Raw genomic sequence first — 15,662 nt, forward strand, 5'->3', positions numbered from 1 at the left:
GTGGTAACCTCACCTTGTGGTAACCTCACCTAGAGGTAACCTCACCTAGAGGTAACCTCACCTAGAGGTAACTTCACCTAGTGGTAACCTCACCTTGTGGTAACCTCACCTAGCGGTAACCTCACCTAGAGGTAACCTCACCTAGAGGTAACTTCACCTAGTGGTAACCTCACCTAGAGGTAACCTCACCTAGAGGTAACCTCACCCAGCGGCAACCTCACTTAGTGGTAACCTCACCTAGCGGTAACCTCACCTAGTGGTAACCTCACCTAGTGGTAACCTCATCCAACAACAGAAACACAGAGCTAATGGGAAAATGGCGTCAGGGAGACAAGTCTTCGGCCATGATTTCAAAGTTCTGGAAAAGTCCCATGTTGCATTGCTACACTCGCACATGTGCTCTCATTTTGTGTCTTTTTTAGTCATTTTGTGTCTTTTTTGGTCATTTTGTGTCTTTTTTAGTCATCTTGTGTTTTTTTTTGGCACTTTAGTGTCTTTTTTTGGTAATTTTGTGTCTTTTTTTTTTCATTTTCTGTCTTTTTTAGTCATCTTGTGTCTTTTTTGGTCCCGGCAAAAATGCTGAATATCTCAAAAAGAAAAAGAGAGGGTACCATGAAAGTCACATTGAGCTCGGCTTCATAGAAGAAGAATGGACAATGGGGGGGTCGCCAAAGTTTACAATGGTAAAAATGCGGGTCCCTCAAGAAAAAGGTTGGGAACCACTGATCTAGATCACGTCCCCGTGTCAGTATGTACCTGTGGTGGACAGCGTCCCAGCCCTGGCTGAGGTCTTGTACAGAGGAGCATGGTAGAGACCCGGCTCAGGCACGTAGTTCTGCTGCGGCTCAAAGTGCACCACGGGCAGCATGGCGTTCATCACTCGAGGTAAAGCGTCCTCAATCACCATGTTGTCATCGTCCCAGCGACTAGAGTCCATGAACATGCCGTGCACTAGCACGCCGTCCTCCGGCTCTGGTAACTGTTGCATGTAATGAATGTAGTGTCATGACAGAAAGATACAGATTTACACTAATCAGCCCTCTCTTTTTAATGCATCACTGCCTCTTGTTTTTTCACATTAGCCCTCTGCAGTCCATCTATTTATTGAAAATACACGTTTTATTTACAGTAATAACTTTATTTATATTTGATATGTAGACAAGCTGAGAAAGCCAGTTGAAAGTGCATCATAGGAGCTTTCACAGTGTGACATTTATGTTTCTAGACCATTTTTAAAATGTGAATTTTCTTTCTACAATGAAAACTATTACTATTTTTAATTTACATGCAAATAGACTGTTTTGTAGTTGTATTATTTATTCTTTTTTCTGCTGTTTCTGTGTGTATAAATGGTAAAATAAATAAATAAATAAATAAAAAATGGTACATTCCCATAGACACCTGTGTCTTTTGTTTGTATTTTCGGTTCCTGGCAGCTTTATACTTACATAATGAAAATAAAATGAAAAATCTGACTGATAGCCAAGTTTGTGTAGAGAAAAAGGAGCCATGCATGTGATGTAAGGACAGACTGAAAGATGCTGAACAGAGACAGAAATTAATGCATAGGAAGTTAACAAATTTGAACCAAAATCTCCTGGACTTCAGAGGTTTAAATGCAGTCTCTATATTTGTTTTTTATCCGATGGTTTGGTATTAATTATCCCATGGATATTTGTGATGTCTGCTGCCCTGATATTAGACACAAAAATAATGCTTAAATAATTTCCTCTTTTTGATTATGCTTTTTGGGGGCATTTTATGCCTTGATTAGACAGCCACCACTTGAATAGATGACAGGAAATGAGGGGAGAGCAACAATGTTTCCAGCTGGACACGAACCAGAGATGTTGACAGCTTGAAGCCGCTACATTAATCACAATCCCCGCCCCCCCCCTCCAGTACCTCATCATCCACGTGGAGTGTGGCGTTGTCAGGTAGAGAGCGTAGCGCCTCACAGACTGCTATCTGGTCTCTGTACACCGGCACCATGTTGAAGCGGAAGTTGAGCTCATCAATGGGCAGATTGTAGTGCCTGGCATGATTCTGAAGAACCCCTAAAGGCCAGCAGGCAGAGGAAAGCATACAATGGTAACACTTTATATTAGGGAACACATTTTCAGCATTAATTAGTTGCTTATTAGCATGCAAATGAGTAACATATTGGCTCTTAATTAGTCATTATTAAGTAGTTATTAATGCCTTATTCTGCATGGCCTTATTATACAACCAGTAAGCCATTAACTAAGAGTTTTCCCCTCAATAACCTCAGAATTATTGCTAATTAGTAGTAAGTTAGGAAGTTGTTGTATATGAGTTATGATCTTCATATGCTTTGATTTATAAGTCTCGACATAGCGGTGAACAAAACCATGGAAACGGCAAATAGCCACCTTCTCCAGACCTTTGACGTGACTGGTGGCTCCTTTTGGATTTTTACTTTTTTTTGTGACTTCGACTTTTTTCTTATCATTTTGACTTTTTTCTCTTGACTTCAACATTTTTCCCATTTTGACTTTTTTCTCTTGACTTCGACTTTTTTCTTGTCATTTTGACTTTTTTGTTGTTGTTTTTTCATGATTTCCACCTTTTTTTTCCCCATTTTGACTTTTTTTTCATGACTTTGACTTTTTTTTCATAGACTAACATTGGTGCACAGTGACCCACTTTGTAGAGTAATGATTGACATCACAATCCACCAGTCCTCATCCAATCATCCAAAAGGAGCCGCCAGTCAAAGGTCTGGAGAAGGTGGCTATTTGCTGTTTCCATGGTTTCGTTCACCGCTATGTAGAGACTTATAAAGTCCATAGAAAATAAAGCATATTAAGATCATAACTCATATACAACAACTTCCTTACTTACTACTAATAAGCAATAATTCTGAGGTTATTGAGGGAAAACTCTTAGTTAATGTCTTACTGGTTGTATAATAAGGCCATGCAGAATAAGGCATTAATAACTACTTAATAATGACTAATTAAGAGCCAATATGTTACAAATTTGCATGCTAGTAAAAATGCTTTTGCAAGTAAAAATAGTGGAAACTCAGAATATTGCATATAAGCATATAAGCAGTTAAAAGCTAATCAGAATATTTTTATGTATACCACAAAGTACAGTTGGAATGATCACCGTATTCTAGCAGCTTTGGAATTTCCATTACTTCTACGGTTCATTAACTCTCTGGAGTCCATCTATTTATTGAAAATACACATTTTTTTATTACAGTAATAACTTTATTTATATATGATATGTAGACAAGCTGAGAAAGTCAGTTGAAAGTACAATCATAGGAGTTTTCACAGTGTGACATTTATGTTTCTAGACCATTTTTGTGAATTTGTGAATTTTCTTTCTACAATGAAAACTATTACTATTTTTAATTTACATGCAAATAGACTGTTTTGTAGTTTTATTATTTATTATTTTTTCTGCTGTTTTTGTGTGTATAAATGCTAAAAAAAAAAAAAAAGGTACATTTCTATAGAAACCTGTCTTTTGTTTGTATTATCGGTACTTTTGGCAGCTTTATACTTTAATTAAAATAAAATGAAAAATCTGACTGATAGCCAAGTTTGTGTGGAGAAAAAGGAGCCATGCATGTGATGTAAAGACAGACTGAAAGATGCTAAACAGAGACAGAAACGAATGCAAAATCTCCTGGACTTCAGAGGTTTAAAAAAGACATTTTGGTGCTGCAGTGTTTTACCAGTAAGAAAGCCTTGGGGGAAGAAGAATCCTGAGATCCAGAAAGATTTGGGCTGACCACATGTGATCCACGTCTAGCAAGAGAGAGAGAGAGAGAGAGAGAGAGAGAAATGTAATAAAAATCTTTAAATAAGTTTTTTAATGCGCTCAGTGTTTAACAAGCCATGGTGCATTACAGGCATCCTGTTATTTATGGCCTCTGAAAGTGACTCAACTCTGGCTGGCAGTGAGGCGGATTCTCTCATCTGAGGTATGAACATGTGCAGTCTGACTCAGCGGCTACCCATCACTTCATAAACTAATGCAACTCTCTTCCGTTTGTCCCCCGTTTGTGTGTGTTAGGGTGAATTTTAGTGATTGTGCAGCACACATGTTCAGACCAGTCTCACGGAAGAACAGCTCAAGTCAGGGGAGATGAACCAGACGTTGAAAAAGGGAGTGCAGACAGAGGGAGAGAGAGACGCTCTGTGCCTCAGGGAAGAACGCAGAAGGTTCATGTGTTATTAGTGTTTTCAACTTGATGAGAAAAACACACACAAATACACTTGTATGCACATGTGCCCACACACACAAACAGTAAGATTACTGTTTGTGATTACAGTCATGTCAGTGTGTGTGAGAGTCAGTGAAACAGAGACTTGAAACAGAAGTAGGAAGTCAATCCTGTTATTATATTTTTCCCACGTTTTCTCTAATCTCTGATTTATTTAACCCATTAGGCCTAAAACGCCTGGAAAAAATGTCTGTAAAACCTCTGGGCGATTTTAAAATAACCCCCTAAAACCTGAAGTTTTTATGGAAATTCAACAGAAGTGTCAACGCTTCCTACTAAATAATAGATTTTTCAGCCTCTGTAGCAGATAGAAATGAAATTCTTATAGCAGCTTATAGCTGTTGTATCTGAGCTCCCTCCGCTATAGTCGTCTTCCGCCATGATTTAAAAGTTCTGGAAAAGTCCCATGTTGCATTGCGACACTCCCACATGTATTCTCATTTTGTGTCTTTTTTGTGTCTTTTTTTTGTCATTTTGTCTCTTTTCGTGTCCTTTTTTTTGTCATTTTGTTTCTTTTTTTGGTAATTTTGTGTCTTCTTTTGGTAATTTTTTGTCTTTTTTTAGTCATTCTGAGTCTTTTTTGGTCATTTTGTGTCTTTTTGTGTCTTTTTTGTGTCATTTTGTGTCTTTTTTGGTCATTTTGTGTCTTTTTGTGTCTTTTTTGTGTCATTTTGTGTCTTTTTTGGTCATTTTGTGTCTTTCTTTGATGATGATTTCAAAGTTCTGGAAAAGTCCCATGTTGCATTGCGACACTCCCACATGTATTCTGATGCATTTCATTGGCCAAGAGACCGAAAATAGGTGGAAAAAACTACAAATACTACAAAGCAACGTATCCGTTTTCCCGGCTTTAATGGTAGAATAACGCAACAGCGCCCCCGGTTTTAATGGTAGAAATGCCGTAATGCTTTCACGCCCTAAATGGGTTAATGCTTTTCCATTTAAGATAAATTATATAAAACAACATATAAATACAACTCAATGTTAGCAAGAGCATAAGAAGGTCAATATGTGTGTTTGTGTGTTTGTATTTCTCCTCTTTCTCTTCCAAACCTGGATAAATGAGGTCCTTAGGGTCAGGTCTCTGACCCAGGAGGCCAGGGGTTTGAGGGAAGGGTAGGCAGAGTTTGCCCAGTGTGTGGGGACCTGGTTTATCAGGAAGCTGGTGTATATGCGGTCCATTTCCTCTGACATCACCACCAGACCTGCTATGGCCTTCTGCAGAGTGACGAGAGACATCTGGGACGAACAAAAACATCATCCATCTCAATTATTTTAATTTACTGAGAGTAACCGCCATGAAGCAGGTGGCTAAAGCATGAAAACAATCAAATACACCAGAATTAAGATTCATTTATGGGTATTAACAGCAGAACAAAGTTTTGAGATGGAAAGACTAACTTTTAGAAATAGGGAACAAATACATATTTGGAATAAGTTATACTGTAAAGAAAGGCTGATAAAAACAGTGGAAATATTTAATATATATAAATATATATATATATTTTTAATCAAATTAAGGAGATGAACTAAATGGTCCCCACTCCAACACTAACACTCACACACACACACACACACACACACACATACATGAACATGCATACATGCACCACCCTTATTTTTCCATTAGTTTATTTTAGTATATCCTAGTATTTTATTATTTATTTCTTTGGTATATTTCCTTCTTTTTTTTGTTTGTTTGCTGTTTATTTCTTTTCTTTGAGATCCTCACTTGGGAAAGACCAGTTTCCCTTGTTTATATGTTTGTCTGTTTACCTAATGGTTTGTTATTTACTTTGTGAATATATACCTCGAAAAAAGGAACAAAATGCAAGGTACTATTGCAAAGAAAACAAAATGACTGATAATCTTTGTGAAGGTAAGAAGCCTTGCAATAAAGTATGTTTTTAAAAAATCCATCACAATGAGGTGGCAGAAAGGACAGTGGCAATAAATAAAACAAAGTTGTTTATTCCTAATATATATAAAATATATCTTTAAATGCTAACTCAACATACTTCATCCCTTTTATCGTTTAGTTTTTCTGTTATTTCAAAGTGTAATTCCTCAAGCAGTGTTTGTCAGTATCATCAGCTGACAGGAAACAGATTATGACTGGCAGAACAACTCAAATGAAATATATTAGGGATGTCCCTATCTAGTTTTTCTTGCCCACAATCCTGATCTGAGCAGTTTAATATTGAGTATCTGCCGATATCGAGTCTCGATCTGACACTTCCATTATCCCAGATTTTTAGCTGCACCTTGCATGCTTCAAGTACATTATAGTTATTAATATTAATCCAATTTACAATGTTTACGCTTGACAACTGAACAGCTCTGCATTTCTTTAAGAAAAATATGTCTGCCTCCAAGCTTTGGTGGTGCATTTACCTAAGTAACGTGGATAAAGTGTATATTGCTGAGTGTTTTTTTTGGCACCTTTTGTGCAGATTAAATTAATAAAATTGGTCTACTCTTAGTGACTTTTTGCTTGTGGGGCTTTTGATGCACTTGCAGAGGTTGGCTGCACCGCTGTCCATCTTCTCTGAGCAAGACTCTCAAACTGATAAAATGAAAACAGTGCACATACATTAACAATAAATTGCACGAGTGTATGGAGTGTTTGCTCAATAACACATGGATTGCAGCAGAGTACAGGAGGAAAAGACGGCAGAGTTGGAGAGCTGTTGATGAATGTACTCGTGTTGCTGTGCATGAAAATTCTGCAAATATAAACACTGAAACAAAGGATCGGATTGGGCTCAATAAAGCCCAATAGTTTATACGATCAGTTAAAAAAATGTCTTTAAGATATGATTGGGACATCCGTAAAACATAAAACATAAAACATACATATTGTTCTAAAGTTTGTGTTTATGGGAGCTAGCTGTGTGTGTCACCTTTAGCACTCTCAGCAGGTTGTTGAAGCGGTCCGTCTCTTGGCCCAAAACCGTTGTCAAGGAGTTGAGGCGACCGTTATCGTCCTGGACAAACAGAGTTTCCGCCGCTTCGTCCATGTCCAGACGCTCTGCACAGACAGGGAAACGAAGCAATGACACCGACAGCAAGACAGACAGGCAGACAGACTAGATGGACATAAAAAACCCCTGGAATAAATGATGCAATTATGGTACACATTGTCAGCAATGACACCAATTAATGCCGGTGTTTGCATGTGTATCTGTGTGTGTGTGTTTGTGTGTGTGTGCGTTCTTGTACTTCCTACATTGTGAGGACCAGAACACGTTTTTAACCAACAGAGTGAGGACATTCTTGCAAAGTGAGGACATTTTGGCCGGTCCTCACTTCTTTACAGGGCTTTTTTGAGATTTCAGACTTTGTTTTAAGGGTTAAAGGTTACATTAGGTTCATGTGAAGGTAACCATGTATTAGGGTTAGGGTAAGGGGCGAGGGAACAAGGTTTTTATAGTTAACGAAAACGAAACGAAATAACGAAAACTAGAATTGAAAAAACATTTTCGTTACCTGAAATAAAAATAAAATGAGAGTTAAAAAAAAAAGATAACTAACTGAAACTGTATTGTGTTGTCATCTTTTTCATACATAATGAAGACGGATAAAAAAAGGAAATAAAGGCAAAATTTACTGTGACCTCTTTAAATATCCCACCCAACAAATACCCTATTAGAAAAGTAACAAAAACGCAACTAAAACTAGCAAACTCACTCTAAAAACGAATTAAAACTTACTGAATTTGAAAACAAAAATTCAAAACTATTACAACCTTGCAAGGGAATTCACTGTTCCAATGAGGGCCCTCACAAAGATAGAAGTACAAGAATGTGTGTGTGTGTGTGTGTGTGTATGTGTGTGTGTGTACCAGGAAGCTTGGCTAAGATGGATTCAGCGAGCTCGCAGACGATGTCATCGTTACTTTTAGCTCCATGGCAGGCTGATGAGCGAGGATTTACATCCAGTATGGTGCTGATTAGAGTCATGGTTTCCTGCCGCTGATAAAGCAAACACACACACACACACACTGTAACATCTTGATATTTCACAGTTGCACTCTTGTGCTTTTATGACTGGCCATAAACTATATAAGCACCTCCAGATGAAAAGGCCCTGAAATAATGACATTTACTAGCTAAAATGAGCTATTCAACACATTACCCTTCTGCAAAACAAAGAAGGGTAAACTCGCAGCCCATGGGCCAATTGCCGCCCTCGTGAAGATATTTTGTGGCCCCCACCTTGATATGAAAGTTTAATGTGAGTTTTATATAAATGGGACTTTACCATGTTATGTGTGGAAGGTCCCTTTAATTATAATTTTGTGTCTTTTTTTAAAAAAATTGTGTCTTTTTAAAAAAAAATAATTTTGTGTCTTTTTTTAATAATTTTCTGTCTTTTTTTTGTAATTTTGTGTCTTTTTTTTTGTAATTTTGTTTCTTTTTTTGGTCATTTTGATACTGCCTCCAGCGGCCCCCAGGTAATTTGAGTTTGAGACCCCTGCTTTAAAACAGCTTAAACAGGAAAAATGCAGATTTTTTTTTCCTTTCTGTAAGATACTTCTATTTTACTCACCTGGAAGGCCAGGTTAGCATTCTCATGCATGCCAAAAACCTCAGGATCATCAATGATCGGAAGGCCCTCAATATATTTCTTATATTGCTCTAGTTCATCTGTCTCTGGAGCATAGTAGATACCTTGAACACACAAGAAAACTATAAATCCCAAAAAAATATACAGTGTATGAGGATGCACAGAAATCAAATACACACACACCTGCTATGTTGAATTAGATTACAGAATAAAGTGTTTCTGTTATTTTGTTGGTGCTCTTTATATACAAAGAGAGAGAAGCACAGCGTTTGAGATGAATACCTGAAGAGGAGAAGGTGTAGGCAGCCTCCAGGGTTTTAGGAGAGAAGAAGCCTTTGAGGATTGTCCTGAGGCAACGTTGATCCCAGGCATCCGTCACTCTGCCCCCGTATGTGATCTCACCTGGGGAGACACACACACACACACACGCACACACACACACACACACACACACACACACACACACAGACGTCACAGTGTTGCTTTGTGTCAGTGAGAGGAGGTGGTGCTTTCATCATTTAGACACAGTTTGGGTTTGAGCCTAGAGTGCCACGCTCAAATTATTCAAAATTCCATTCAGGATCTGCAGGATAAAACACTTAGTCTAAAGCAAACATTTTGAATAAGATGTTAAATATTCATGAAATTTGAACATGGGTAATTGACTATCAAGTAAACAATGCCAAGAGAAGGCAAACCTGAAGTTTAAAGAAAACAATTGTTACTGAAAGTGAAGTACTTGATCCTTAACACTTATTGATTGATTGATTGATTGATTGATTGATTGATTGATTGATTGAGAATGTATTTGAACACGAAATAAAAGATGAACAATTAAAAACAAACAAACAACAATAAATACAACAACTGCACTTTTGTTGGTTGCAATTTGCAAAAAACTATTCATCTATCATTTATGTGTGGTTATTTGATGCAAATATGAAGATCTGGATAATTACGAGTGATCTCTATTGCATGTGTTTTTAGGGTTTACTCGATTATCTGGCAACTTGGTGGTTTGGGCTGTTTTTCATTTGATTGGGCGGGTTCTAAGATCTTATTGGGCTGCAAAGTGTCAATCTGATCTGGCAACACTGCAAATGATAGTGTGACTGTAGTCACAAATTGTCTGTTTGTGTCTCCAGCTCTTTATCTTTCCATGTAATAATACACATCATAAAGAGGCAAACACACGTGTGCGGCTATAAGGGAAACAGAAGGGAAGGAAGGAATTGTGGAAGACAGCCATAGCTGGAGGGTAAGCATTACCAAAGAGCAACAATTAAGATAAAAATTATATTTAACACTCACAATTCAACACTTAACATCTATACTTTCTGCAGAGACACGAAGAAAGGAAGTGAATAATCAGACAAATCTGTGCTGAAGCCTTTAGTAAGCTCCAGGCGTGGTAAAGCTGGCAGAGCCTTTTCTTTTTTTTTTTTTTTTTTGCAGAGAGGAACGGTTCCTTCTAAAAGAGGAAAGGCAATATCATGCTTGGATTGAGCTCAAATTCTTTCTCTCAAAGAGTGTGTAGCTTTGGCACACAAGGGCTGTTAGAATTAAGGATTAAACTAATAACAGTAGTGTGGTAGCAACAATGAGGGACATAAATTTGATACCGGAGTGGTGCGCTCCACTGAGACTGAACGCAGCACATAATGATTTGAAGGTGTAATTGAAAACCAGATTAGGAAAGCAAATGAATTTAGAGATATGATGTGTATTGTTAATGAAAGGGATCCCTCCCTCTTCTTTCTAATAACTTTGAAAATGTCTGTTGTGGAAGTCCAGGGCAGACAATATTAAATCAACATAATTCAATCAAATTTAAATTTAATTTGTGTCCATATGAGATCCCAGACTGTATGACTGTAATACAACTGCATTAAAATAAAGTTTTCAGTTTTAGTTTAAATGGATCAACAAACAAAATTAAAATAGAAACATTAAAGCTCCATTGAAAATAATAAAACCTTCTGATCCACAAAGCCCCCCCTGCTGATGGGGCCAACCCATAGCATAGTTACAATAAAGTACTACATTATAATCATCTATTCAAAGATATGAATGTTAGACTGTTTTGAAAACATGAAGTCTTCAGCTTTCAGAATCTGTGAACCGGCTGTGTGGTGTTCAAGTAAATTACAAAGTTTTTTTTGTTTTTTTTTACAAATAAAGCCTAACAAATATAAAGGTCATAATTATAAGAGCAATAATAAGAGCAAATATTGGAGAAAAAAAAAGAGTTTTAGGCAGCGATTTTTTTGGTGTTATATTAGGTACGGTGGCCCTGAGAGCTCACAGCGCTGCAACTTAACAAAACACAAGCAAACTGAGAAAACAACTTCATCAATTTGACAACACAAGTGCAGCATTTAGAAACGCGCTGCAAAGACAACAATCGATAGCATGCTAACGTTAGCCGGCGATTGATAGGGTGCTAGCGTTAGCCTGCTAGCAAGACCAAGACTAACTCAGTGCCGTTGAGAGAGACCAACTAAAACGTGTATCATTCATTTATTTGATTTGTTTAACTGCAATGTGATTGATACGGGCTAGCGGGCTAACGCTAGTGGACTAACGCTTTTTATCACGTTATAACACAAAAATATCATTATCATGAATTAACATGGTAATTTCACGCATGTGCATCACTTTAAGTGTCCTCTGGAAACATTTCTGCTGTGTTGTGGTCTATTTGCAGCACATTTTCTTATTGAGTTGTGTTGTGGTCTTTGCAGCACGTTTTCTAAATGCTGCGCTTGTGTTGACAAATTGATGAAGATGTTTTCTCAATTTGCTTGTGTTTTGTTTATTTGCATGTGTTTGCTGAAGTTGCAGCGCTGTGAGCTCTCAGAGCAACAATAAATTAGGTACACTCAGCTAAAATTAAGCGATTCTAATACCACAATCCTGCAATTAATTCAGGTTAATACATTTAAAAGGCAAACAGTGAAGAAAAATTGCAAATTTTGTGTAAATAAATAAATTGTGTATTGAGATTGCAATACTTAAACACTGCAACACCCAAGCATCGCCATAGTTTCAAATTGGGACATACAGCAAGCATATCATCCCTGGCCATATTTGTCCTGCTATTCTGAGTGAACTGTGTTATACTCTGAGGTGTTTCTAATATTTAGTCTACTGAATTGGTGTAAATGGGGTGGACACTCCTGTGTACCATGATAAATGATGTGGTTTGACAAACTATTTCATATTATGGGACTTCTTAGCCATAACATTTGGATTTCTTTATCTTCGGTGTTTGACATAATATTGAAAAATAGATTTGCTGTGCACAGGAACATCTGTTCTGTTCCTGTTATTTTTTATAAACACAACGCCAAGAGGAAGAGAGCAGCGAAAGTTCACCGACTGAGAGTTGAACAAACACGGGATCGCAGCTGCAGAACAGAGTGAAATCGTGTTACAGAACTGCCCCGCTTTGTGAAATCAGCAAACATTTTGCCTTCCCCATTTCACACGTTGCTGAAAATGTGTGTTGTTGGCAAAACACGAGTGTGTTCGTCTGTGCCACGCACTGGCAACACAACAAATGTGCCAGTCTGAGTGACAAAAAGAGACGGTTTTGATCTGCACTTTCAGCCTCGTTGACAGCCAAACAATCAGCAGTTTCATGTAATGCTTTGCACGCTGCACTTTATCCTGTTGTTTTTTTGAGAGCCACATTTACAGAGAATTTGATTGGAGCTGTACCACACACAAACAACCCCAAATGCATTCACTTGTGCTGTACATGTATGCCTGTACTGCACGCATACACACACACACACTTATCCCTGTGTGAAGGCATCCCTACCAGTGATGTAGATGAGAGCGTCCCAAGGGATGGAGCCCTCTTTGCAGTAGAGGTTGAGGTTGAGCAGAGCACACTCCCTGTCACTGTCGTTAAACTCATAGCGGATGTTCCAGCCCAGAGGACCAAACTTCTTTCGCTCCTTACACGTGCAAAACGAGACACAAATAAGAACATACTGTACATAGAGGGACAGGCACATGCCCGAGCAGACACAACCAACAGCATGCTAGAGGATAAAACACATACAGGCACACAAAGCAGAAAGCTTCAAGTACAGTACAGGCCAAAAATTTGGACACACCTTCTCATTCAATGCGTTTCCTTTATTTTCATGACTATTTACATTGTAGATTCATCCAAACTATTAATGAACACATGTGGAATTATGTACTTAACAAAAAAGATTAGATTAGATTTGACTTTATTAATCCCACAGCGGGGAAATTTCTTTGTTACAGCCACAGAAAATCACACAATTTTAAGATAAGATAAAAAAACAATCTGAGAAAAGACATTTAACAATATACAAAATATACAAACTAATAATAATAATAATATACTATATACAACTTAGTGCAAATTAAGTGGAGAATGTGCAGAGTGCAAATTATATGCAAAAATGTTCAGATTGTGCTGGTGTTGTACAGTCTTATGGCAGCAGGTATGAATGAAAAGTGTGAAATAACTGAAAACATGTCTTATATTCTAGTAAGCAAAGGGTGGTTACTTTGAGGAATCTAAAATACAAGACATGTTTTCAGTTATTTCACACTTTTTTGTTAAGTACATAATTCCATATGTGTTCATTCTTAGTTTTGATGCCTTCAGTGAGAATCTACAATGTAAATAGTCATGAAAATAAAGAAAACGCATTGAATGAGAAGGTGTGTGTCCAAACTTTTGGCCTGTACTGTATGTGTGAGGTGTTTGGGACAGTGTGTAACCTGGATGATTGCATGGAAAAAGCAGATTCCAAAGATGATCTTCCTCCACTGGCGTCCCAGAACATGGTCTTCAAAGAAGTTGCTGGAGATCTCTGTGAAGGCCCGTCGCATGTTGGCTCGCAAACCTTTAGGAGGCTCGTTGGTCACCTGGCAACAACGACACAGAGGCACACAGGGCTCCATTCAGAAACTCCAAATACTTACTGTTCATGACATCAATATTTCTCAAATATGTGTTTTTATTTTTAAGGTATATTCAGATCATGAAAACTTTCCAAAGCACTGTAAGACTTATTTTAAATTAAATTCTCAGATTCACTCTTTTTCAACGTGTCAATCTTTAGATCTTCATCCTCCAAGATTTCTAACATGCAGAGGTCAATTTATTGTTCAATTTAGGGGGACCAAATTATGGAATACCTTTTCCCATCTGGCAAAGGACTCCATCTCTGTAAAATGCTTCAAAAGATGTCTAAAAGCTCATTTAACTGCTGTTTTAAAATTCTAATTCACACACAAATACACTTTTTTAACATGTTCATTTTTGTTTTAAAATTGTTTTTGTTATTGTCATTATAACTTGTTGATGTTATACATTTTTTCTATTATCAGTTTATTACTTTCTAATAACTATGAAATTTTAGGTGGAGGCTTTAAATAAGCCCATGTGGGTTTTCTGCCTCTCCCTGCACTTTACATTATATGTTATCTTTGTCATTTTATGTAATTCTAACTGTGCAAATAAAATAAAAAATAAAAAAATATTGAGAAGACCACAGTGAGGTACATATAGGAGCGTGCACCTCACCAGATATGATGAAACTGCAATTTTAAATATGTTTACAGTGCAGTAACTTAACATATTTCATGCTCAAATACATGAATAACAGTATAAATAGGAATACAAAAGGTTTGAAGCAAATAAAAAATAACCACTTACTGTGATTTCTTTTTTTTTTTCAGTGCAAGAACAGCAGACCAACATTAATTGCAAGAAGTAATTTTGTGCAATTTTACACTGCACTTTTAAGATTTCATGCTCAAATGCATGTAGTTGTACTGAGGGCCACTTCAAGTAAGGGTGCGGGCAGTATGTGGCCCCCGGGCCACCAGTTGCCCATCCCTGCTCTAGTTGTTTTTAGACTTTTTAATGTAAAATGTAACATATTAGATTAAGATTTTAGAGCTGTTAACAAATATTTAATCAATAATACTAAATTACTAAATACGGTGATTGTTTTTTAATAAGCTATCATCATTTCTCAGCAGCATCCAGCAAAGGAAAATCAATCCTGGATTATTTTCCCAAATGTTTGTTTATAAGTGTGCAATATTGCTGAACTACCTTGAAAACATTCTTGCGTATGAAGTAATAAAATGCTCAAAACTTCATGTCATTAAATCTTTCATAAATATTTCTCCAATTGCTGAATGACAGCATCAGCCACTTTTAACACTGTTTGTGGATTAGTCCAGCGTCTGAAGAGTCCTCTCAACTACTCCTAACTTTTTTCAGAGTTAAGTGCTGGTGCTGCAACTAAAATGACTTGTGAATGATTTTTGGACCTCAGCAGTTTTAAAATTAGGACTGACGTGAGTATGTCCATGATAATTCTTATTCATTGCTAATACTTCAAGTTCTTATGACGCTGTGGCTTGTCCCAGATGATGTACAGTATACACAGACCCCAAACTTCAACATCCTGATTTATGCTGACGTACACTATTAATAATTTAAATGAGCTCATAGACTTTAAAAAAAAAAAGTGAAGCAGTTATTTAACTTGCCTGATTCCTAATATAAAGTACAGAGTAGACTCAGTAACAGCTGAATAAGCAAGTCAAAAGAAGAGAGTCTGACCAATGAATTTATGAATCTGTCAATGGATCACTTTCGAGGTCAAGTTAGTTTTATATACACAGTCCAATAAATTAAAAGCAGGCAACCTTCAAAGAAATATCCTCTCCTTTTTTACTTCCACACCGTCTGCATTACTGACGGTTTATACTTTATGTTGTGACATTTCCATTTTGGGAGACGCGATCCGTTTTGCCTTTT

At 37.2% G+C, this 15,662-nt stretch overlaps 1 protein-coding gene across 1 annotated transcript in view; it reads right to left on the reverse strand.

Annotated features, from left to right (window-relative positions):
- The window catches only part of dnah6 (dynein, axonemal, heavy chain 6), a 120,684-nt gene that overhangs the window by 609 nt on the left and 104,413 nt on the right, over positions 1–15,662 (reverse strand). The window contains exons 71-80 of the mRNA XM_059323986.1: positions 13,604–13,750; positions 12,660–12,798; positions 9,116–9,235; positions 8,816–8,937; positions 8,109–8,238; positions 7,168–7,295; positions 5,318–5,503; positions 3,713–3,785; positions 1,906–2,057; positions 757–979 (exon numbers count right to left, since the gene is read on the reverse strand). Of these exons, the coding sequence (XP_059179969.1) occupies positions 757–979; positions 1,906–2,057; positions 3,713–3,785; positions 5,318–5,503; positions 7,168–7,295; positions 8,109–8,238; positions 8,816–8,937; positions 9,116–9,235; positions 12,660–12,798; positions 13,604–13,750 (1,420 nt within the window). The remainder of the gene's footprint in view (positions 1–756; positions 980–1,905; positions 2,058–3,712; positions 3,786–5,317; positions 5,504–7,167; positions 7,296–8,108; positions 8,239–8,815; positions 8,938–9,115; positions 9,236–12,659; positions 12,799–13,603; positions 13,751–15,662) is intronic.

This window comes from Centropristis striata, chromosome 1, assembly GCF_030273125.1.
Source record: "Centropristis striata isolate RG_2023a ecotype Rhode Island chromosome 1, C.striata_1.0, whole genome shotgun sequence".
In the NCBI taxonomy this organism is placed as follows: Eukaryota; Metazoa; Chordata; class Actinopteri; order Perciformes; family Serranidae; genus Centropristis; species Centropristis striata.